This window comes from Oncorhynchus gorbuscha, linkage group LG02 (genome assembly GCF_021184085.1).
Source record: "Oncorhynchus gorbuscha isolate QuinsamMale2020 ecotype Even-year linkage group LG02, OgorEven_v1.0, whole genome shotgun sequence".
NCBI classification, from domain to species: domain Eukaryota; kingdom Metazoa; phylum Chordata; class Actinopteri; order Salmoniformes; family Salmonidae; genus Oncorhynchus; species Oncorhynchus gorbuscha.
This window is the reverse complement of record NC_060174.1, coordinates 111,244,205-111,270,507: the sequence shown is the minus strand read 5'-3', so window position 1 is coordinate 111,270,507 and position 26,303 is coordinate 111,244,205. Positions and strand designations below refer to the sequence as shown.

At 44.9% G+C, this 26,303-nt stretch overlaps 1 protein-coding gene across 3 annotated transcripts in view; it reads left to right on the top strand.

Moving 5' to 3' along the window:
* The first annotated feature begins 2,727 nt into the window (after positions 1–2,727).
* LOC124015621 (large neutral amino acids transporter small subunit 4-like) overlaps positions 2,728–26,303 on the top strand; it is a 52,639-nt gene continuing 29,063 nt past the window's right edge. For all 3 annotated transcript variants that reach the window (XR_006835199.1, XM_046330995.1, XM_046330984.1), the window contains exons 1-5: positions 2,728–2,850; positions 4,770–5,207; positions 14,415–14,721; positions 17,040–17,095; positions 20,998–21,074. Coding sequence is in view for 2 of the 3 variants with exons in the window: in XM_046330995.1 (XP_046186951.1) it covers positions 5,048–5,207; positions 14,415–14,721; positions 17,040–17,095; positions 20,998–21,074 (600 nt within the window). In the remaining variant the exon portion in view is untranslated. The remainder of the gene's footprint in view (positions 2,851–4,769; positions 5,208–14,414; positions 14,722–17,039; positions 17,096–20,997; positions 21,075–26,303) is intronic.

The window sequence follows — 26,303 nt, the reverse complement described above, 5'->3', positions numbered from 1 at the left end:
CGTCAGTCAGCCAGGAGCTGCCAGAGCCGTCAACCAGCCAGGAGCTGCCAGAGCCGTCAGTCAGCCAGGAGCTGCCAGAGCCGTCAGTCAGCCAGGAGCTGCCAGAGCCGTCAGTCAGCCAGGAGCTGCCAGAGCCGTCAGTCAGCCAGGAGCTGCCAGAGCCGTCAACCAGCCAGGAGCTTCCAGAGCCGTCAGCCAGCCAGGAGCTGCCAGAGCCGTCAGCCAGCCAGGAGCTGCCAGAGCCGTCAGCCAGCCAGGAGCTGCCAGAGCCCTCAGTCAGCCAACCAGGAGCTGCCAGAGCCGTCAGCCAACCAGGAGCTGCCAGAGCCGTCAGCCAGCCAGGAGCTGCCAGAGCCGTCAGCCAGCCAGGAGCTGCCAGAGCCCTCAGTCAGCCAGGAGCTGCCAGAGCCGTCAGCCAGCCAGGAGCTGCCCCTCAGTCCGGAGCTGCCCCTCAGTCCGGAGCTGCCCCTCAGTCCGGAGCTGTCCCTCAGTCCGTATCTGCCCCTCTGTTCGGAGCTGCCCCTCATTCCGGAGCTGCCCCTCAGTCCAGTGGGGCCTTTAATTAGGATCTTAGACCCTAGGTCGGAGGCGAGGGTCGTCCCTCTGAAGAGGCCCTTGAAGAGGGAAATGACTATGGTAGAGTGGGGTCTACGTCCCGCAACCGAGCCGCCGCCATGAATGAGGCCCACCCGGACCCTCCCCTTTAGATTAGATTTTTGCGACAGGAGTCCGCACCTTTGTGGGGGGGTACTGTCACGCCCTGACCTGAGTATTCTTTGTTTTCTTTATATATTTTGGTTAGGTCAGGGTGTGACGAAGGCGGTATGTGTGTTTTTGTCTCATCTACGTTGTTTGTACTGTCTAGGGGTTTTGTAGATTTATGGGGTTGTTTTCAACTAGGTGTTTATGTTGGTCTATTGTTGCCTAGATTGGCTCTCAATTAGAGGCAGGTGTTTATCGTTGTCTCTGATTGGGAACCATATTTAGGCAGCCATCTTCTTTGGGTATTTCGTGGGTTATTGTCTATGTCTAGTTGCATGTTAGCACTATGTTTCATTAGCAGTCACGTTCGTTTGTTGTTTTGTTAGCTTGTTCAGTTTACTTCGTGTTTTTTCGTCATTCAATAAAAGAATGCAACACTGCGCTTTGGTCCACTTCTTACGACGATCGTGACAGAGGGGGCAGGAACGGAACATCAAAGGAAGAAACTAATCAGGGACAGGTGTGGGAAGACTGGCGCAGGGGAATAACGGAACAGCTGGGAAAACGTAACGAGAGACATGAAGAAGAGCAGAGACGTGAGAGACTGCAAAATTGGTGTCAAATACTTGTTCTCCCCACTGTATATAGATATATATATAGATGCTGTAGATAGATATATATATATAGATGCTGTAGATAGATATATATATATAGGTAGATATATGCTATAGATAGATGCTGTAGATAGATATATATATATAGGTAGATATATGCTATAGATAGATGCTGTATATAGATATATATATATAGATGCTGTAGATAGATATATATATATATAGGTAGATATATGCTATAGATAGATGCTGTAGATAGATATATATATATAGGTAGATATATGCTATAGATAGATGCTGTATATAGATATATATATATAGATGCTGTAGATAGATATATATATATAGGTAGATATATGCTATAGATAGATGCTGTAGATAGATATATATATATAGGTAGATATATGCTATAGATAGATGCTGTAGATAGATATATATATATAGGTAGATATATGCTATAGATAGATGCTGTATATAGATATATATATATAGATGCTGTAGATAGATATATATATATATAGGTAGATATATGCTATAGATAGATGCTGTAGATATATATATATATATAGGTAGATATATGCTATAGATAGATGCTGTAGATAGATATATATATATAGGTAGATATATGCTATAGATAGATGCTGTAGATAGATATATATATATAGGTAGATATATGCTATAGATAGATGCTGTAGATAGATATATATATATAGATGCTGTAGATAGATATATATATAGGTAGATATATGCTATAGATAGATGCTGTAGATAGATATATATATATAGGTAGATATATGCTATAGATAGATGCTGTAGATATATGCTATAGATAGATGCTGTAGATATATATAGATAGATAGATAGATGCTGTAGATATATATAGATATATATATATATGTATAGATGCTGTAGATATATATATATATTTCTATATATATATATAGATAGATATATGCTGTAGATAGATATGTATATATATATATACTGTATATATAGAGAGATAGATAGATGCTATAGATGTAGATATATATATATAGATAGATTCCATCCACATCTCTGCTCTGCTTTGTCTTTCTGTTTCTGTGACTGTTTGACTTTACTATTGGAATGCAGGATTCCCTGATAAACATCGTCAGTTATTGCTGAGTAGATTATCCTGGCTAAATATATACAATGAAATGACTTCACTTTTATAAATGCCCAGTACCAAATCATTTAAGCTATCTGAATCAAAACACAATCTTTGTCAATATATTTCCTGTGCCTCAGCTCTCTGTCTCTGTCCTTTGCTCCGTGGACCCCGTAGAGGGCGACTGTGAGGGGAAGCTCTGATTGGCTGCAGCAGTTTTCCAGCAGCACCTCAGAAAGCCAATAGTAAGATAGAGATGTTTTCCCGGTTCGGGGTGTGTATAAAAGACTTCCCCGTCAAGATGCCGGTAGGACTGACCAGGACCATATCAAGACAAGAAGCCCTCAGAAGAGTTCTGAACAACATCAAACTGAACTCCTGTGTGTGTCAGGGACTAGGCTACCGGTAGGTAACTTACCTGTAATGGAGTCATACCTGACTTCACTTAGGATACTGTCAGTACAAACTGTCTATGCTGAATAGATTACAATAGGTGTTAATGTTGTATGTTAATTAATGGGCTATAAAGTTACTGTTATTCTTTTTCCGTGTTAATAATAAGATATAGAAGCTTGGAATAACTCATCTTTGTACTTTCATTGGTGAAACCATGTATTTCTCTGGGCGTGAGGGATGTGGACCCGAGTTTAATAGAAGCAGATCTGGGCAACAGAATGTATTAATGGACCATGTTGCTGAACTCAGCTGTCCGCTAACTGTCTAGGTCATTATGAGCTAATGGTTTGTCCTTATTCTCTCAAGCAGTTTTGTCTCCAGAGTTATGATTAGAAGAGTGCCGACGGGTCACAAACCATCAGTTTGTTTGTCTGGCATTTGTTTGCAGTGCTATTGTGCTGCGGATGGGATGCACCGTTGGGCAGATAATGTATTGAGAGAGAGAGAGAGAGAGAGAGAGGGGAGGGAGGGAGGGAGGGGAGAGAGAGCGAGAGATAGGGGAGTGAGGGATGGGAAGGAAGGAGAGGGGTGAGAGAGAGAGAGAGAGAGAGAGAGAGAGAGAGAGAGAGAGAGAGAGAGAGAGAGAGAGAGAGAGAGAGAGAGAGAGAGAGAGAGAGAGAGAGAGAGAGAGAGAGAGAGAGGAGGGGAGGGGAGGAGGGAGGGGAAGGAGAGAGAGAGAGAGAGAGAGAGAGAGAGAGAGAGAGAGAGAGAGAGAGAGAGAGAGAGAGAGAGAGAGGGAGTGAGGGAGGGGAAGGAACGAGAGAGAGTGAGAGAGAGAGAGAGAGAGAGAGAGAGAGAGAGAGAGAGAGAGAGAGAGAGAGAGAGAGAGAGAGAGAGAGAGAGAGAGAGAGAGAGAGAGAGAGAGAGAGAGAGAGAGAGAGGGGAGTGAGGGAGGGGAAGGAAGGAGAGAGAGAGAGAGAGAGAGAGAGAGAGGGAGAGAGAGCCAACCAGCCAGCCAGCCCAGTTTATCCTTCATCAGTTCCCACACTGAACAGAAGTCAGTTATTGTCACCAGCGCGAAACTAACTCTCCCCTCTTACACTGTCTGTTGTGGGAGACTTTGATACGGTAGCTGAACATGGGCTACCGACGTGTCACTGCTGTTAATGTGTAACTATCTACAATATAATCTAGAGGTGTTACCTAGGTAATTACACCAGGTCAGTGTGTGTCCATGTGTCCTATAGCTGAGGGGGAGAGGGAGGGGGGAAGAGGTTGAGAAAGAGTGTAAGGGGAGGAAAGGAAGGACTCTCACCCTCACGAAGAGAGAGCGGGAGAAAAGAGAGAGAGTTGCATATGAATCAGCCTAAAGGTCAAAGAACCACGTGGTCACATGGTTTCACCTTTAGAGTTGTGAGATGTAATGGTGGGGGGGGGGGCAGCGAAGGTTCCTCTGGCGGTCATCAACTGTCAGACACTTCAATAATATAGAGGACCATGAGCATCTATAACGTAGCAGTAATTCATATACATGTACTGTAACTGGGATCAATTGAATTTTCAACAACCACTACCCAGTGTTTAGAACGGCTGGAATAATATCTCTCTCTCTCTCTCTCTCTCTCTCTCTCTCTCTCTCTCTCTCTCTCTCTCTCTCTCTCTCTCTCTCTCTCTCTCTCTCTCTGTCTCTCTCTGTCTCTCTGTCTCTCTGTCTCTCTGTCTCCCTCCCTCCTCTCTCTCTCCCTCCCTCCCTCCCTCCCTCCCTCCCTCCCTCCCTCCTCCCTCTCTATCTCTCTCTCTCTCTCTCTCTCTCTCTCCCTCCCTCCCTCCCTCTCTCTCTCTCTCTCTCTCTCTCTCTCTCTCTCTCTCTCTCTCTCTCTCTCTCTCTCTCTCTCTCTCTCTCTCTGTCTGTCTCTCTGTCTCCACAGCTCTGTGAACCCTGATCACCAGACTACTAACTGAGGGTCTCTTGTCACTAAACATTTGCTGCTTCCCTCACTTCTCCTCACTTTCAGCTCTCCCCGTTCTCTGAACTTTGACCTGAGGCCTCTAGACTCCCAGTTCTCTAAACTTTGACCTCAGGCCTCTAGACTCACCGTTCATTGAACTTTGACTTCAGGCCTCTAGACTCCCAGTTCTCTGAACTTTGACTTCAGGCCTCTAGACTCCCCATTTCTCTCCCCCTATTCTCCACTCCTGTCTGGTCATGGCTCCGTCCCTGGCCACAGCATTTGCCAGGCGGTGGTGGATGGCGGTGACAGCCATCATAGAAAACCTGCTGTTCTCAGCTGTCCTGCTGGGCTGGGGATCATTACTCATCATGCTCAAGTCTGAAGGCTACTACTCCTACATGTGCAATGGAGAAGGTAAGAGCACCACCTTTAATCAAATCAAATTGATTCAAATTTATTTACATCATCTGATATCTCAAAGTGCTGTACAGAAACCCAGCATAAAACCCCAAACAGCAAGCAATGCAGGTGTAGAAGCACGGTGGCTAGGAAAAACTCTCTAGAAAGGCCAAAACCTAGGAAGACACCTAGAGAGGAACCAGGCTATGTGGGGTGGCCAGTCTTCTTCTGGCTGTGTTAGGAGGTGATAAGAGAACATGGCCAAGATGTTCAAATGTTCATAAATGACCAGCATGGTCAAATAATAATAATCACAGTAGTTTTCGAGGGTGCAGCAAGTCAGCACCTCAGGAGTAAATGTCAGTTGGCTTTTCATAGCCGATCATTAAGAGTATCTCTACAGCTCCTGCTGTCTCTAGAGAGTTGAAAACAGCAGGTTTGGGACAGGTAGCACGTCCGGTGAACAGGTCAGGGTTCCATAGCTGCAGGCAGAACAGTTGAAACTGTAGCAGCAGCACGACCAGGTGGACCTGGGACAGCAAGGAGTCATCATGCCAGGTAGTCCTGAGGCATGGTCCTAGGGCTCAGGTCCTCCGAGAGAGAGAAAGAAAGAGAGAGATAATTAGAGAGAGCATACTTAAATTCACACAGGACACCGGATAAGACAGGAGAAGCACTCCAGATATAACAAACTGACCCTAGCCCCCGACACATAAACTACTGCAGTATAAATACTGGAGGCTGAGACTTCTCCACAACCTTTAACGAACTTCTCCACACCCTTTAATGAACTTCTCCACAACCTTTTATAAACTTCTCAACAACCTTCAATGAACTTCTCCACAACCTTCAATGAACTTCTCCACAACCTTCAATAAACTTCTCCACAACCTTTTATAAACTTTTCCACAACCTTTTATAAACTTCTCCACAACCTTTTATAAACTTTTCCACAACCTTTTATAAACTTCTCCACAACCTTTTATAAACTTCTCCAGAACCTTTATGAACTTCTCCACAACCTTCAATTAACTTCTCCACAAACATTAATACACATCTCCACAACTTGTAGCAGGGTGATTATTCAGAGTACTGTGAATGTGAGAACCGTGTTTCACGTTCTCCTGAATGTGAGTGGTTTCTACATTAACACATGAACATCTCTGTAACAGTCTCTCTCTCTGACATCACTCACCTCTCACACAGATAGTAAAGGCTGTATTTCATCTACAAAGATGAAACATTACACATTCCAGAAATGTAGAAAGAAATGTAAAGGAACATTAGGTGGCTATGAGGACCCCAGGAACATTAGGTGTCCATGAGGGAGGTCCCCAGGAACATTAGGTATCTAGGAGGACCTCAGGAACATTAGTTATCTATGAGGGAGGTCCCCAGGAACATGAGGTATCTAGGAAGAGCCCAGGAACATTAGGTGTCTAGGAGGGAGGACCCCGGGAACATTATGTATCTATGAGGGAGGACCCCAGGAACATTAGGTGTCTATTAGGGAGGACCCCAGGAACATTATGTATCTAGGAGGACCCCAGGAACATTAGGTGTCTAGGAGGAACCCAGGAACATTAGGTATCTAGGAGGACCCTAGGAACATTAGGTGTCCATTTTTTATTATTTTTTATTTTATTTTTATTTCACCTTTATTTAACCAGGTAGGCAAGTTGAGAACAAGTTCTCATTTGCAACTGCGACCTGGCCAAGATAAAGCATAGCAGTGTGAACAGACAACACAGAGTTACACATGGAATAAACAATTAACAAGTCAATAACACAGTAGAAAAAAATGGGCAGTCTATATACAATGTGTGCAAAAGGCATGAGGAGGTAGGCGAATAATACAATTTTGCAGATTAACACTGGAGTGATAAATGATCAGATGGTCATGTACAGGTAGAGATATTGGTGTGCAAAAGAGCAGAAAAATAAATAAATAAAAACAGTATAAAAACAGTATGGGAATGAGGTAGGTGAAAATGGGTGGGCTATTTTCCTATAGACTATGTACAGCTGCAGCGATCGGTTAGCTGCTCGGATAGCTGATGTTTGAAGTTGGTGAGGGAGATAAAAGTCTCCAACTTCAGCGATTTTTGCAATTCGTTCCAGTCACAGGCAGCAGAGTACTGGAACGAAAGGCGGCCAAATGATGTGTTGGCTTTAGGGATGATCAGTGAGATACACCTGCTGGAGCGCGTGCTACGGATGGGTGTTGCCATCGTGACCAGTGAACTGAGATAAGGCGGAGCTTTACCTAGCATGGACTTGTAGATGACCTGGAGCCAGTGGGTCTGGCGACGAATATGTAGTGAGGGCCAGCCGACTAGAGCATACAAGTCGCAGTGGTGGGTGGTATAAGGTGCTTTAGTGACAAAACGGATGGCACTGTGATAGACTGCATCCAGTTTGCTGAGTAGAGTGTTGGAAGCCATGAGGGAGGTCCCCAGGAACATTAGGTATCTAGGAGGACTCCAGGAACATTAGGTGTCTAGAAGGGAGGACCCAAGGAACATTAGGTATCTATGAGGGAGGTCCCCAGGAACATTAGGTGTCCATGAGGGAGTTCCCCCAGAACATTAGGTATCTAGGAGGACCCCAGGAACATTAGGTGTCTAGAAGGGAGGACCCAAGGAACATTAGGTATCTATGAGGGAGGTCCCCAGGATCAGTAGGTGTCTAGGAGGTCCCCAGGAACATTAGGTGTCCTTGAGGGAGGTCCCCAGGAACATTAGGTATCTAGGAGGGAGGACCCTAGGAACATTAGGTGTCTAGGAGGGAGGACCCCAGGAATATTAGGATTCTAGGAGGACCCCAGGAACATTAGGTGTCTTAATAGACCCCAGGAACATTAGGTGTCTAGGAGGAACCCAGGAACATTAGGTATCTAGGAGGACCCCAGGAACATTAGGTGTCTAGGAGGGAGGACCCAAGGAACATTGGGTGTCTAGAAGGACCCAAGGAACATTAAGTGTCTAGGAGGAAGAACCCCAGGAACATTAGGGGTCTAGGAGGACCCCCGGAACATTAGGGGTCTAGGAGGACCCCCGGAACATTAGGTGCTAGGAGGGCCCCATGAACATTAGGTATCTAGGAGGACCCCAGGAACATTAGGTGTCTAGGAGGACCCCAGGAACATTAGGTGTCTAGGAGGACCCCAGGAACATTAGCTATCTAGGAGGACCCCAGGAACATTAGGTGTCTAGGAGGACCCCAGGAACATTAGGTGTCTAGGAGGACCCCAGGAACATTAGGTGTCTAGGAGGACCCCAGGAACATTAGGTATCTAGGAGGACCCCAGGAACATTAGGTGTCTAGGAGGACCCCAGGAACATTAGGTGTCTAGGAGGACCCCAGGAACATTAGGTATCTAGGAGGATCCCAGGAACATTAGGTGTCTAGGAGGACCCCAGGAACATTAGGTGTCGAGGAGGGAGGACCCCGGGAACATTAGGTGTCTAGGAGGACCCCAGGAACATTAGGTATCTAGGAGGACCCCAGGAACATTAGGTATCTAGGAGGACCCCAGGAACATTAGGTATATAGGAGGGAGGACCACAGGAACATTAGGTATCTAGGAGGACCCCAGGAACATTAGGTGTCTAGGAGGACCCCAGGAACATTAGGTATCTAGGAGGGAGGACCCCAGGAACATTAGGTATCTAGGAGGGAGGACCACAGGAACATTAGGTGTCTAGGAGGACCACATGAACAGAAACATTGAGTTGTGTGATTTTTTTGTCTATGACAGACTATCATATCTGTTCTACACTACAGAGCTGATCCTTTATTCTACATGACAGACTATCATATCTGTTCTACACTACAGAGCTGATCCTTTATTGTACATGACAGACTATCATATCTGTTCTCCCCACAGAGCTGATCCTTTATTCTACATGACAAACTATCATATCTGTTCTCCACTACAGAGCTGATCCTTTATTCTACATGACAGACTATCATATCTGTTCTCCACTACAGAGCTGATCCTTTATTCTACATGACAGACTATCATATCTGTTCTCCACTACAGAGCTGATCCTTTATTCTACATGACAGACTATCATATCTGTTCTCCACTACAGAGCTGATCCTTTATTCTACATGACAGACTATCATATCTGTTCTCCACTACAGAGCTGATCCTTTATTCTACATGACAGACTATCATATCTGTTCTCCACTACAGAGCTGATCCTTTATTCTACATGACAGACTATCATATCTGTTCTCCACTACAGAGCTGATCCTTTATTCTACATGACAGACTATCATATCTGTTCTCCACTACAGAGCTGATCCTTTATTCTACATGACAGACTATCATATCTGTTCTCCACTACAGAGCTGATCCTTTATTCTACATGACAGACTATCATATCTGTTCTCCACTACAGAGCTGATCCTTTATTCTACATGACAGACTATCATATCTGTTCTCCACTACAGAGCTGACCCTTTATTCTACATGACAGACTATCATATCTGTTCTAGACTACAGAGCTGATCCTTTATTCTACATGACAGACTATCATATCTGTTCTCCACTACAGAGCTGATCCTTTATTCTACATGACAGACTATCATATCTGTTCTACACTACAGAGCTGATCCTTTATTCTACATGACAGACTATCATATCTGTTCTACACTACAGAGCTGATCCTTTATTCTACATGACAGACTATCATATCTGTTCTCCACTACAGAGCTGATCCTTTATTCTACATGACAGACTATCATATCTGTTCTCCACTACAGAGCTGATCCTTTATTCTACATTCCAGACTATCATATCTGTTCTACACTACAGAGCTGATCCTTTATTCTACATGACAGACTATCATATCTGTTCTCCACTACAGAGCTGATCCTTTATTCTACATGACAGACTATCATATCTGTTCTCCACTACAGAGCTGATCCTTTATTCTACATGACAGACTATCATATCTGTTCTCCACTACAGAGCTGATCCTTTATTCTACATGACAGACTATCATATCTGTTCTCCACTACAGAGCTGATCCTTTATTCTACATGACAGACTATCATATCTGTTCTACACTACAGAGCTGATCCTTTATTCTACATGACAGACTATCATATCTGTTCTACACTACAGAGCTGATCCTTTATTCTACATGACAGACTATCATATCTGTTCTCCACTACAGAGCTGATCCTTTATTCTACATGACATACTATCATATCTGTTCTCCACTACAGAGCTGATCCTTTATTCTACATGACAGACTATCATATCTGTTCTACACTACAGAGCTGATCCTTTATTCTACATGACAGACTATCATATCTGTTCTACACTACAGAGCTGATCCTTTATTCTACATGACAGACTATCATATCTGTTCTACACTACAGAGCTGATCCTTTATTCTACATGACAGACTATCATATCTGTTCTACACATTACATTTCTATCTCAATACGTTGTTACTTTGTTATGTGTGTGTGAGGCAGAGATACAGAGGCCAACATTACTGAGGATTGTCTCAAGTTCACTGATAAACTCTGAAGAAAAAGGGATGGAGAGAGAGAGCTAAAGAGAGAGAGAGGAATAGAGAGAGAGAGGTAAAGAGAGATGTATAGAGAGAGGGATGAGAGCGGTATGGAGAGAGAGGAACAGAGAGAGAGGTAAAGAGAGATGTATAAAGAGAGGGATGAGAGTGGTATGGAGAGAGAGGACTAGAGAGCAAGAGAGGTAGAGAGAGATGTATAGAGAGAGGGATGAGAGTGGTATAGAGAGAGAGAGAGGAGTAGAGAGATGAATATAAACTCAGCATAAAAAGAAACGTCCTCTCACTGTCAACTGCGTTCATTTTCAGCAAACTTAACATGTGTAAATATTTGCATAATCATATCAAGACATGAGACATAAACTGAACAAGTTCCATAATAAGGGGGGGTCAAAATCAAAAGTAACAGTCAGTATCTGGTGTGGCCACCAGCTGCCTTAAGTACCGCAGTGCATCTCCTCCTCATGGACTGCACCAGATTTGCCAGTTCTTGTTGTGAGATTACCCCACTATTCCACCAAGGCACCTGCAAGTTCCCAGACATTTCTGCTGGGAATGGCCCTAGCCCTCACCCTCTTATCCAACAGGTCCCACACGTGCTCAATGGGATTGATCTTCGCTGGCCATGGCAAGACACTGACATGTCTGTCTTGCAGGAAATCACACACAGAACGACCAGTATGGCTGGTGGCATTGTCATGCTGGAGGGTCATGTCAGAATGAGCCTGCAGGAAGTGTACCACATGAGGGAGGAGGATGTCTTCCCTGTAACGCACAGCGTTGAGATTGCCTGCAATGACAACAAGCTCAGTCGGATGATGCTGTGACACACCGCCCCAGACCATGACGGACCCTCCACCTCCAAATCGATCCCGCTCCAGAGTACAGGCCTCGGTGTAACGCTCATTCCTTCTAAGAAAACCGCGAATCCGACCATCACCCCTGGTGAACAAAACCGTGACTCGTCAGAGAAGAGCACTTTTTGCCAGTCCTGTCTGGTCCAGCGATGGTAGGTTAGTGCCCATACGCAACGTTGTTGCTGGTGATGTCTGGTGAGGACCTGCCTTACAACAGGCCTACAAACCCTCAGTCCAGCCTCTCTCAACCTATTACAGACAGTCTGAGCACTGATGGAGGGATTGTGCATTCCTGGTGTAACTCAGGCAGTTGTTGTTGCCATCCTGTACCTGTCCCACAGGTGTAATGTTCGGACATACCGATCCTGCGCAAGTGTTGTTACACGTAGTCTGCCAATGCGAGGATGATCAGCTGTCCGTCCTGTCTCCCTGTAGCGCTGTCTTAGGCGTCTCACAGTACGGACATTGCAATTTCTTGCCCTGGCCACATCTGCAGTCCTCATGCCTCCTTGCAGCATGCCTTGCCTAAGGCACGTTCACGCAGATGAGCAGGGAACATGGGCATCTTTCTTTTGGTGTTTTTCATAGTCAGTAGAAAGGCCTCTTTAGTGTCCTAAGTTTTCATAACTGTGACCGTAATTGCCTACCGTCTGTAAGCTGTTAGTATCTTAACGACCGTTCCACAGGTGCATGTTCATTAATTGTTTATGTTTCATTGAACAAGCATGGGAAACAGTGTTCAAACCCTTTAAAATTAAGATCTGTGAAGTTATTTGGATTTTTATGAATTATCATTGAAAGACAAGGTCCTGAAAAAGGGACGTTTCATTTTTTTGCTGCGTTTATATATACAGAGAGAGAGAAAGGAATAGAGAGAGAGAGAGGTAAAGAGAGATGTATAGAGAGAGGGATGAGAGCGGTATGGAGGGAGAGGAACAGAGAGAGAGAAAGGAATAGAGAGAGAGAGAGGTAAAGAGAGATGTATAGAGAAAGGAATGAGAGAATGGAGAGTCAGCATGTGGGAGACGAGGTTTTGTGGGTCGTGGTTGGCTGTTCCATTCCAAAGGTCTGTTAACAGGAAGTAGACTTGGAACCCGAACCAGCTGGACTCAGCTACAAAATACACCTCACTCAGCATAAACAACACATCACTTTTTACAGTCACCACCTCGTGTGTGTGTGTGTGTGTGTGTGTGTGTGTGTGTGTGTGTGTGTGTGTGTGTGTGTGTGTGTGTGTGTGTGTGTGTGTGTGTGTGTGTGTGTGTGTGTGTGTGTGTGTGTGTGTGTGTGTGTGTGTGTGTGTGTGTGTGTGTGCAGACTGAATCACACGGTCCCTACTGGAAGTCAAAATTCTGACGTTACTCTTATCTTTCTCTTCCTCTGTCGTTGTTCTTTAAAAACGTCTGACTTGTTCCTCATTATCTTTCTCTACCTCTGTCTTGTCTCTGCTCTCTCTCTCTGTCGACTAAAGTCAATTGAGTTGATCTTATTATTTCATTCGATTCTTATTTAAAGTTGAGACATGAATAATGTTTTAACTTCAGAGGTAAAGAGATACTTTTCATGTTTCTATATTTGATCAGTGGAAGTATTTCTCAAACTGAATCCTAATCTATCGTTGATATGACAATAACAACATGTTCCTGTGTATGGTATCTCTTTATCCACGGCATAGTGCCACAGAGGAACTCATAAAGGCCCAGTAAAGCAGAGATAATATCTATGCAAATACCTCGACCATCTCTATCTTTTCTCTTTTTATCTGTTCCCCCTATCTCCTCCCCTCCTCCTCGTGTTTTTTTTTTGCTGAGAGAGGGCCTGTGGTATCAGAGAAGGGAGGTTAGTGTTATCGGAACAGGCAGGGTGTGTGTGTACTAAGCTGTTTCTAATCAGAGTTAGAGGGCGAAGGATGAGGTCACATGTGGCTGAGGTTTCTCCAGGGATCATCATATAGATTCAGGACAGTCTAGACCAGGTATCATCAACTAGATTCAGGACAGTCTAGACCAGGGATCATCAACTAGATACAGGACAGTTTAGGCCAGGTATCATCAACTAGATTCAGGACAGTCTAGACCAGGGATCATCAACTAGATACAGGACAGTCTTGACCAGGGATCATCAACTAGATTCAGGACAGTTTAGGCCAGGTATCATCAACTAGATTCAGGACAGTTTAGGCCAGGTATCATCAACTAGATTCAGGATTCAGGACTAACTTGTGTACAGGTATACCAGAGAAGCCACATCCCTGATTGGCAGATTATTGGCAACCCTGATTAGAAGCACCTGTTGCTCATGAGTTGCTCACCTGTGTTCCCTACAAACGCTGTTTTGAATTTTAAAAAATGGTACCTACACACTGAAGAAGGCTGCAAAGCTGAAAAGTATGTGAACGCTATCCCTGCCGCAGTAAAACAAAGCCTTATGCAACATATTTTTGAATTCTGAATTGACAGGTTTTACGCACCAACCAAACTGCTGTAAGAGCGCGATGGTCCCATTTTGATTAACATCTAGATGTTAAAATCCCAGCACAGGGTAGTAGTATCTTCATGAAGTGGCCGTGATGTCAAGTAACACAGAACCATTTGTCAGAACAACATCACTTGACCACCTGACTACCACGCTACTCTGCTAATCTGCTTAGGCATTCTACCTCACAGTTCATTCACCCAAAGTAAAGTGCTGCATCTCTCTCTCTCTCTCTCTGTTGTCTCAGCAATAATAATAGTGGAAATGGGATTACCATTAACAACAACAACAATGACAATATTAATGAGAATAATATCTGATACTGACCCTCCCTCCAGGCAACCACACCTCCTCCTCCAACCTGTCTGTCCCCCTCCCCCCACCAGAGGGCGATGATGACTACAGTGATTACTACTCTGAGGCAGAGGGTGTGGTGGGGTTAGGGGATGGGGTAGAGATGAGGCCCCTGGCCCCCCAGGACCCCAATGGCCCTATGAGGATGAACGGCTGGCTCATCTGTAAGGACCAGGATGAGATGTTGAACCTGGCCTTCACCGTGGGATCATTCCTTCTATCAGCCATCACTCTGCCGCTGGGCATCGTCATGGACAAATACGGACCGCGCAACCTACGACTGCTGGGCAGGTAGGAGAGATCGAGAGGAGGAGGGACAGTGGGTGGAGGAGGGGGGAGTCTGAGTTCACTCTGTGTTGGTTTAAATGGTTAAACAGGTGTGAGTTGACGTGGAATGAGTTTACATGGTGTATGCTGATTGGCTGACAGTCGTGGTATACCACGGGTATGACAAAACATCTAATTACGTTGGTAACCAGTTTAAAATAGCAATAAGGCACCTCGGAGGCATTGCGTCGTGCCTCAGAACATTCCTTAGCCATGATATACATGTATACACCAGCGATGTTGCTGCTGGCGATTCTCTGATCCACCTCTACACAGACCACACCATTCTGTATACTTCTGGCCCTTCGTTGGACACTGTGTTAACTAACCTAACGCAACCTAACGCAGACCACACCATTCTGTATACTTCTGGCCCTTCTTTGGACACTGTGTTAACTAACCTAACGCAGACCACACCATTCTGTATACTTCTGGCCCTTCTTTGGACACTGTGCTAACTAACCTAACGCAGACCACACCATTCTGTATACTTCTGGCCCTTCTTTGGACACTGTGTTAACTAACCTCCTGACGAGCTTCAATGCCTTACAACTCTCCTTCGTGGCCTCCAACTGTTCTTAAATGCAAGTAAAACTAAGTGCATGCTCTTCAACCAATCGCTGCCTGCACCTGCCCGCCCGTCCGGCATCACTACTCTGGACGGCTCTGACTTAGAATATGTGGACAACTACAAATACCAAGGTGTCTGGTTAGACTGTAAACTCTCCTTCCAGACTCACATTAAGCATCTCCAATCCAAAATGAAATCTAGAATCGGCTTCCTATTTCGCAACAAAGCATCCTTTACTCATGCTGTCAAACTTACCCTTGTAAAACTGACCATCCTACCGATTTTCGACTTCGGCGATGTAATTTACAAAATAGCCTTCAACACTCTATTCAACAAATTGGATGCAGTCTATCACAGTGCCATCCCATATCACCAAAGCCCCATATACTACCCACCACTGCAACCTGTATGTTCTCGTTGGCTGGCCCTCGCTTCATACTCGTCACCAAACCCACTGGCTCCAGGTTCTCTATAAATATTTGTTAGGTAAAGCCCCACCTTATCTCAGGTGGGGCTTTATGGTGTCATCTGTGTAGAGGGGGATCAGAGAATCACCATCAGCAAGAGCGACATCATTGATGTATACAGAGAAGAGAGTTGGCCAGAGAATTGAACCCTGTGGCACCTCCATAGAGACTGCCAGGGGTCCAGACAACAGGCCCTCCGATTTGACACACTGAACTCTATCTGAGAAGTAGTTAGTGAACCAGCCGAGGCAGTCATTTAAGAAATCAAGGCTGTTGAGTCAGCCGATAAGAATGTGATTATTGACAGAGTCGAACGCTTTGGCCAGGTCGATGAATACTGCTGCACAGTATTGTCTCTTATCGATGGCGGTTATGATATCGTTTAGGACCTTGAGCGTGGCTGAGGTGCACCCATGACCAGCTTGGAAACCAGATTGCGTAGCGGAGAAGGTACGGTGGGATTCGAAATGGTCTGTGATCTGTTTGTTGACTTGGCTTTGGAAGACCTTAGAAAGGAAGTGTAGGATAGATTTAGGTCTGTAGCAGTTTGGGTCTAGAGTGTCTCCCCTTTGAAGAGGGGGATGACTGCGGCAGCTTTCCAATCTTTGGGGATCTCAGACGATACGAAAGAGAGGTTGAACATGCCAGTAATAGGGGTTGCAACAATTTTGGAGGATCATTTTAGAAAGAAAGGGTCCAGATTGTCTACCCCAGCTGATTTGTAGGGATCCAGATTTTGCAGCTCTTTCAGAACATCAGCTATCTAGATTTGGGTGAAGGAGAAATGGGGGAGGCTGTGGGTGGTGCAGGGCTGTTGACTGGGGTAGGGGTAGCCAGGTGTAAAAGGATGGAAAGCCGTAGACAAATTCTTATTGATATTCTCAATTATCATGGATTTATCAGTGGTGACAGTGTTTCCTAGTCTCAGTACAGTGGGCAGATGGGAGGAGGTGCTCTTGTGGACTTTACAGTGGCCCAGAATGTTTTTGAGTTTGTACTACAGGATGCAAATGTCTGAAAAATTGCAAATCGCGGGGGCTGTTCGATTCTAATGCAGAATGCCACAGGATGTTTTTGTGCTGGTCAAGGGCAGACAGTTCTGGAGAGAACCAAGGGCTATATCTGTTCCTGGTTCTAAAGTTTTTGAATGGAGCACACTTATTTAAGATGGTGAGGAAAGCACTTTTAATGAATAACCAGACATCCTCTATATGATATTGATGTATTGTTTGTGTGTATTCCAGTGCCTGTTTCTCCTTCTCTTGTCTTCTCATCGCCTACGGAGCATACAACCCTGATGGTGAGTAGACTACCTAGCATACAGTACCATGTCACCAAACTACCTTATCACCAAACTACCATATCACTACATCACCTAGGTACTATATCACTATATTACCTAGCTACCATATCACTATATCACCTAGCTACCATATCACTACATCACCTAGCTACCATATCACTATATCACCTAGCTACCATATCACTACATCACCTAGCTACCATATCACTATATCACCTAGCTACCATATCACTATATTACCTAGCTACCATATCACCTAGCTACCATATCACTACATCACCTAGCTACCATATCACTACATCACCTAGCTACCATATCACCTAGCTACCATATCACTACATCACCTAGCTACCATATCACCTAGCTACCATATCACTATATCACCTAGCTACCATATCACTATATTACCTAGCTACCATATCACCTAGCTACCATATCACTATATCACCTAGCTACCATATCACCTAGCTACCATATCACTATATCACCTAGCTATCATATCACCTAGCTACCATATCACTATATCACCTAGCTACCATATCAGCTAGCTACCACATCACCTAGCTACCAGATCACTATATTACCTAGCTACCATATCACCTAGCTACCATATCACTATATCACCTAGCTACCATATCACCTAGCTACCATATCACCTAGCTACCATATCACCTAGCTACCATATCACTATATCACCTAGCTACCATATCTCCTAGCTACCATATCACCTAGCTACCATATCACCTAGCTACCATATCACCTAGCTACCATATCACTACATCACCTAGCTACCATATCACCTAGCTACCATATCACTATATTACCTAGCTACCATATCACCTAGCTACCATATTTACATTTACATTTAAGTCATTTAGCAGACGCTCTTATCCAGAGCGACTTACAAATTGGTGCATTCACCTTATGACATCCAGTGGGACAGTCACTTAACAATAGTGCATCTAAAACTTAGGGGGGGTGGGGTGAGAGGGATTACTTAACCTATCCTAGGTATTCCTTAAAGAGGTGGGGTTTCAGGTGTCTCCGGAACTACCATATCACCTAGCTACCATATCACTATATCACCTAGCTATCATATCACCTAGCTACCATATCACTATATCACCTAGCTACCATATCACTATATTACCTAGTTACCATATCACCTAGCTACCATATCACCTAGCTACCATATCACTATATTACCTAGCTACCATATCACCTAGCTACCATATCACTATATCACCTAGCTACCATATCACCTAGCTACCATATCACCTAGCTACCATATCACCTAGCTACCATATCACTATATAACCTAGCTACCATATCACCTAGCTACCATATCACCTAGCTACCATATCACCTAGCTACCATATCACTATATTACCTAGCTACCATATTACCTAGCTACCATATCACTATATCACCTAGCTACCATATCACTATATCAACTAGCTACCATATCACTATATTACCTAGCTACCATATCACCTAGCTACCATATCACTATATCACCTAGCTACCATATCACCTAGCTACCATATCAACTAGCTACCATATCACCTAGCGACCATATCACCTAGCTACCATATCACTATATCACCTAGCTACCATATCACCTAGCTACCATATCACCTAGCTACCATATCACCTAGCTACCATATCACTATATTACCTAGCTACCATATCACTATATCACCTAGCTACCATATCACCTAGCTACCATATCACGATCACTACATCACCTAGCTACCATATCACCTAGCTACCATATCACTATATCACCTAGCTACCATATCACTACATCACCTAGCTACCATATCACTATATTACCTAGCTACTATATCACTATTACTACATCAACTAGTTGTAATGTCACCAAACTACCATATCACGATCACTACATCACCTAGCTACCATATCACTATATCACCTAGCTACCATATCACTATATTACCTAGCTACCATGTCACTATATCACCTAGCTACCATATCACTATATTACCTAGCTACCATATCACTATATTACCTAGCTACCATGTCACCAAACTACCATATCACGATCACTACATCACCTAGCTACCATGTCACTATATCACCTAGCTACCATATCACTATATTACCTAGCTACCATATCACTATATTACCTAGCTACCATGTCACCAAACTACCATATCACGATCACTACATCACCTAGCTACCATGTCACTATATCACCTAGCTACTATATCACTATATTACCTAGCTACCATGTCACTATATCACCTAGCTACCATATCACTATATTACCTAGCTACCATATCACTATATTACCTAGCTACCATATCACCTAGCTACCATATCACCTAAAAACACATTAGTATCACTACAATACCTAGCTACCATATCACTATATTCCCCAAGTACCATCTCACTATATTACCTAGCTACCATCTCACTATATCACCTAGCTACCATGTCAGCTAGCTACCATATCACCTAAAAAACACATTAGTATCACTACAATACCTAGCTACCATATCACTATATTCCCCAGCTACCATATTACCTAGGTACCATATCATATAGCTACCATAGCACTATATTACCTAGCTACCATATCACTATATTACCTAGCTACCATATCACCATCACTATATCACCTAGCTACCATATCACTATATCACCTAGCTACCATATCACTATATCACCTAGCTACCATATCACTATATCACCTAGCTACCATATCACCTAGCTACCATATCACTATATTATCTAGCTACCATATCACTATATTATATAGCTACCATATCACTATATTACCCAGATACCATATAACCTAGCTACCATATCACTATATTACCTAGCTACCATATCACTATATTACCTAGTAACCATATCCCCTAGCTACCATATCACTATATTACCTAGCTACCATATCACTATATTACCTAGCTACCATATCACTATATTACCTAGCTACCATATCACTATATATTACCTAGCTACCATATCACTACATCACCTAGCTACCATATCACTATATTACCTAGCTACCATATCACTATATTACCTAGCTACCATATCACCATCACTATATCACCTAGCTACCATATCACTATATCACCTAGCTACCATATCACTATATCACCTAGCTACCATATCACTATATTACCTAGCTACCATATCACCATCACTATATCACCTAGCTACCATATCACTATAATACCTAGCTACCATATCACCATCACTATATCACCTAGCTACCATATCACTATAATACCTAGCTACCATATCACCATCACTATATCACCTAGCTACCATATCACTATAATACCTAGCTACCATATCACTATATTACCTAGCTACCATCTCACTATATCACCTAGCTACCATATCACTATATCAGCTAGCTACCATATCACTATATTATTTAGCTACCATATCACTATATCACCTAGCTACCATATCACTATATCACCTAACTACCATATCACCTAGCTACCATCTCACCATATTACCTAGGTACCATCTCACCTAGCTACCATATCACTATATTACCTAGCTACCATATCACCTAGCTACCATATCACTATATTACCTAGCTACCATCTCACTATATTACCTAGCTACCATATCACCTAGCTACCATAGCAACATATCACATAGCTATCATATCTCATAGCTACCATATCACCTAGTTACCATATCACATAGCTACCATATTACCTAGCTACCACGTCACCTAGCTAACATATCAACATTTCACCTAGCTACCATATCACCAAGCTGCCATATCACTATGTGTGTGTGAGTGTGTATATCTTTAGGGTGTATGTGTGTGTGTGAACGTGTGTCCATTTGTGTTTATGCGTATGTGTGTCTGTGTCTGATGGTGTCTCCGTCTTCCTCCACAGAGCTGTCAATCCTGATCTTCATCGCGCTGACATTTAACGGCTTCGGAGGAATGTGCATGACCTTCACCTCCCTCACGGTGAGAGAGAGAGTATGGTACAGTGTCTGTCTGAGAGAGAGGTACAGTGTCTCTGTCTGAGAGAGAGGTACAGTGTCTGTCTGAGAGAGAGGTACAGTGTCTCTGTCTGAGAGAGAGGTACAGTGTCTCTGTCTGGGAGAGAGGTACAGTGTCTCTGTCTGAGAGAGAGGTACAGTGTCTGTCTGAGAGAGAGGTACAGTGTCTCTGTCTGAGAGAGAGGTACAGTGTCTCTGTCTGGGAGAGAGGTACAGTGTCTCTGTCTGAGAGAGAGGTACAGTGTCTCTGTCTGAGAGAGAGGTACAGTGTCTGTCTGAGAGAGAGGTACAGTGTCTCTGTCTGAGAGAGAGGTACAGTGTCTGTCTGAGAGAGAGGTACAGTGTCTCTGTCTGAGAGAGAGGTACAGTGTCTCTGTCTGAGAGAGAGGTACAGTGTCTCTGTCTGAGAGAGAGGTACAGTGTCTCTGTCTGAGAGAGAGGTACAGTGTCTGTCTGAGAGAGAGGTACAGTGTCTCTGTCTGAGAGAGAGGTACAGTGTCTGTCTGGGAGAGAGGTACAGTGTCTGTCTGAGAGAGAGGTACAGTGTCTCTGTCTGAGAGAGAGGTACAGTGTCTGTCTGGGAATGAGGTACAGTGTCTGTCTGAGAGAGAGGTACAGTGTCTCTATCTGGGAGAGAGGTACAGTGTCTCTGTCTGAGAGAGAGGTACAGTGTCTGTCTGGGAGAGAGGTACAGTGTCTCTGTCTGAGAGAGAGGTACAGTGTCTCTGTCTGAGAGAGAGGTACAGTGTCTGTCTGGGAGAGAGGTACAGTGTCTCTGTCTGAGAGAGAGGTACAGTGTCTCTGTCTGAGAGAGAGGTACAGTGTCTGTCTGGGAGAGAGGTACAGTGTCTGTCTGAGAGAGAGGTACAGTGTCTGTCTGAGAGAGAGGTACAGTGTCTGTCTGAGAGAGAGGTACAGTGTCTCTGTCTGAGAGAGAGGTACAGTATCTGTCTGAGAGAGAGGTACAGTGTCTCTGTCTGAGAGAGAGGTACAGTGTCTGTCTGAGAGAGAGGTACAGTGTCTCTGTCTGAGAGAGAGGTACAGTGTCTGTCTGAGAGAGAGGTACAGTGTCTCTGTCTGAGAGAGAGGTACAGTGTCTCTGTCTGGGAGAGAGGTACAGTGTCTCTGTCTGGGAGAGAGGTACAGTGTCTCTGTCTGAGAGAGAGGTACAGTGTCTGTCTGAGAGAGAGGTACAGTGTCTGTCTGAGAGAGAGGTACAGTGTCTGTCTGAGAGAGAGGTACAGTGTCTGTCTTAGAGAGAGGTACAGTGTCTGTCTGAGAGAGAGGTACAGTGTCTGTCTGGGAGAGAGGTACAGTGTCTCTGTCTGAGAGAGAGGTACAGTGTCTCTTTCTGAGAGAGAGGTACAGTGTCTCTATCTGAGAGAGAGGTACAGTGTCTGTCTGAGTGAGAGGTACAGTGTCTGTCTGAGTGAGAGGTAAAGTGTCTCTATCTGAGAGAGAGGTACAGGGTCTGTCTGAGAGAGGTACAGTGTCTGTCTGAGAGAGGTACAGTGTCTGTCTGAGAGAGGTACAGTGTCTCTATCTGAGAGAGAGGTACAGTGTCTGTCTGGGAGAGAGGTACAGTGTCTGTCTGAGAGAGAGGTACAGTGTTTGTCTGAGAGAGAGGTACAGTGTCTCTGTCTGAGAGAGAGGTACAGTGTCTCTGTCTGAGAGAGAGGTACAGTGTCTGTCTGGGAGGTTGGTACAGTGTCTGTCTGAGAGAGAGGTACAGTGTCTGTCTGAGAGAGAGGTACAGTGTCTCTGCCTGAGAGAGAGGTACAGTGTCTGTCTGGGAGAGAGGTACAGTGTCTCTGTCTGGGAGAGAGGTACAGTGTCTCTGTCTGAGAGAGAGGTACAGTGTCTCTGTCTGAGAGAGAGGTACAGTGTCTCTGTCTGAGAGAGAGGTACAGTGTCTCTGTCTGAGAGAGAGGTACAGTGTCTCTGTCTGAGAGAGAGGTACAGTGTCTCTGTCTGAGAGAGAGGTACAGTGTCTCTGTCTGAGAGAGAGGTACAGTGTCTCTGTCTGGGAGAGAGGTACAGTGTCTCTGTCTGAGAGAGAGGTATAGTGTCTCTGTCTGAGAGAGAGGTACAGTGTCTGTCTGAGAGAGAGGTACAGTGTCTGTCTGAGAGAGAGGTACAGTGTCTGTCTGAGAGAGAGGTACAGTGTCTGTCTGAGAGAGAGGTACAGTGTCTGTCTGAGAGAGAGGTACAGTGTCTGTCTGAGAGAGAGTGTACAGTGTCTCTGTCTGAGAGAGAGGTACAGTGTCTCTGTCTGGGAGAGAGGTACAGTGTCTCTGTCTGAGAGAGAGGTACAGTGTCTCTGTCTGAGAGAGAGGTACAGTGTCTGTCTGAGAGAGAGGTACAGTGTCTGTCTGAGAGAGAGGTACAGTGTCTGTCTGAGAGAGAGGTACAGTGTCTGTCTGAGAGAGAGGTACAGTGTCTGTCTGAGAGAGAGGTACAGTGTCTCTGTCTGAGAGAGAGGTACAGTGTCTCTGTCTGGGAGAGAGGTACAGTGTCTCTGTCTGAGAGAGAGGTACAGTGTCTCTGTCTGAGAGAGAGGTACAGTGTCTGTCTGAGAGAGAGGTACAGTGTCTGTCTGAGAGAGAGGTACAGTGTCTGTCTAAGAGAGGTACAGTGTCTCTATCTGAGAGAGAGGTACAGTGTCTGTCTGGGAGAGAGGTACAGTGTCTGTCTGAGAGAGAGGTACAGTGTTTGTCTGAGAGAGAGGTACAGTGTCTCTGTCTGAGAGAGAGGTACAGTGTCTGTCTGAGAGAGAGGTACAGTGTCTGTCTGGGAGGTTGGTACAGTGTCTGTCTGAGAGAGAGGTACAGTGTCTGTCTGAGAGAGAGGTACAGTGTCTCTGCCTGAGAAAGAGGTACAGTGTCTGTCTGGGAGAGAGGTACAGTGTCTCTGTCTGGGAGAGAGGTACAGTGTCTCTGTCTGAGAGAGAGGTACAGTGTCTCTGTCTGAGAGAGAGGTACAGTGTCTGTCTGAGAGAGAGGTACAGTGTCTCTGTCTGGGAGAGAGGTACAGTGTCTCTGTCTGAGAGAGAGGTACAGTGTCTCTGTCTGAGAGAGAGGTACAGTGTCTCTGTCTGAGAGAGAGGTACAGTGTCTCTGTCTGAGAGAGAGGTACAGTGTCTCTGTCTGGGAGAGAGGTACAGTGTCTCTGTCTGAGAGAGAGGTATAGTGTCTCTGTCTGAGAGAGAGGTACAGTGTCTGTCTGAGAGAGAGGTACAGTGTCTGTCTGAGAGAGAGGTACAGTGTCTGTCTGAGAGAGAGGTACAGTGTCTCTGTCTGAGAGAGAGGTACAGTGTCTCTGTCTGGGAGAGAGGTACAGTGTCTCTGTCTGAGAGAGAGGTACAGTGTCTCTGTCTGAGAGAGAGGTACAGTGTCTGTCTGAGAGAGAGGTACAGTGTCTCTGTCTGGGAGAGAGGTACAGTTTCTCTGTCTGAGAGAGAGGTACAGTGTCTCTGTCTGAGAGAGAGGTACAGTGTCTCTGTCTGAGAGAGAGGTACAGTGTCTCTGTCTGGGAGAGAGGTACAGTGTCTCTGTCTGAGAGAGAGGTACAGTGTCTCTGTCTGGGAGAGAGGTACAGTGTCTCTGTCTGAGAGAGAGGTACAGTGTCTGTCTGGGAGAGAGGTACAGTGTCTGTCTGAGAGAGAGGTACAGTGTCTCTGTCTGAGAGAGAGGTACAGTGTCTGTCTGGGAGAGAGGTACAGTGTCTCTGTCTGAGAGAGAGGTACAGTGTCTCTGCCTGAGAGAGAGGTACAGTGTCTGTCTGAGAGAGAGGTACAGTGTCTCTGTCTGAGAGAGAGGTACAGTGTCTGTCTGAGAGAGAGGTACAGTGTCTCTGTCTGAGAGAGAGGTACAGTGTCTGTCTGAGAGAGAGGTACAGTGTCTGTCTGAGAGAGAGGTACAGTGTCTGTCTGAGAGAGAGGTACAGTGTCTCTGCCTGAGAGAGAGGTACAGTGTCTCTGTCTGAGAGAGAGGTACAGTGTCTCTGTCTGAGAGAGAGGTACAGTGTCTCTGTCTGAGAGAGAGGTACAGTGTCTGTCTGAGAGAGAGGTACAGTGTCTCTGTCTGGGAGAGAGGTACAGTGTCTCTGTCTGAGAGAGAGGTACAGTGTCTCTGTCTGAGAGAGAGGTACAGTGTCTGTCTGAGAGAGAGGTACAGTGTCTGTCTGAGAGAGAGGTACAGTGTCTGTCTGAGAGAGAGGTACAGTGTCTGTCTGAGAGAGAGGTACAGTGTCTCTGCCTGAGAGAGAGGTACAGTGTCTCTGTCTGAGAGAGAGGTACAGTGTCTGTCTGAGAGAGAGGTACAGTGTGTGTGTGTGTGTGTGTGTGGGTGGGTGTGTTTTACATACTGTTTGTCTCTGTCTGTGTAGAGAACATTGTGTCATTCGGCCTCAGTTGTTTTCAAAGATTTTATCTTTTGCATTACACAAATCCATATCATCTCGATACCATATCAAAACATGTCAGCACACAAACCCTCTTGTGTCCTCTCTCCCTCCTTCTCTCTCTGGCCAGGTGCCCTGTCTCCTGTCCTGTGGTCATGATAGAGAGAGAGAGAGTAGAGATGGAGAGAGTAGAGAGAGAGAGAGAGAGAGAGGGAGAGAGAGAGGGAGAGAGAGATAGATGGGGAGAAAGGTCATTATCACTGTTCCAGTACTTCTCTCCCACATTTTGCTTTGAACAACAACAACACAGACTTGCTCCAACTCTCTCTCTCTCTCCCACATATCTGCATTCTTAATGTAGATCCACAATGAAACATTGTACCATTCAAGGACAGACAAACACAGAGAGTTGAAAGACAGAGGGGGGATAACCTCCCATCCTCCAAAATATTCTGTGATTTTAGAGTTTATAGTCTGATAGACAGACATTTTCTAGTAGCTTGGTGGTAGTTGAACTAAATTCATATCTAGGTAGTGTTTTCAGTGGGTAACTACTTTTTTCCCATGTAGTGGTGTAGCGATGTGGCTAACTGCTGGAACTACACACTACTGTTTTACCATGTAGCGGTGTAGCTAACTACTGGAGCTACACACTACTGTTTTACCATGTAGCGGTGTAGATAACTACTGGAACTACACACTACTGTTTTACCATGTAGCGGTGTAGCGGTGTAGCTAACTACTGGAGCTACACACTACTGTTTTACCATGTAGCGGTGTAGCTAACCACTGG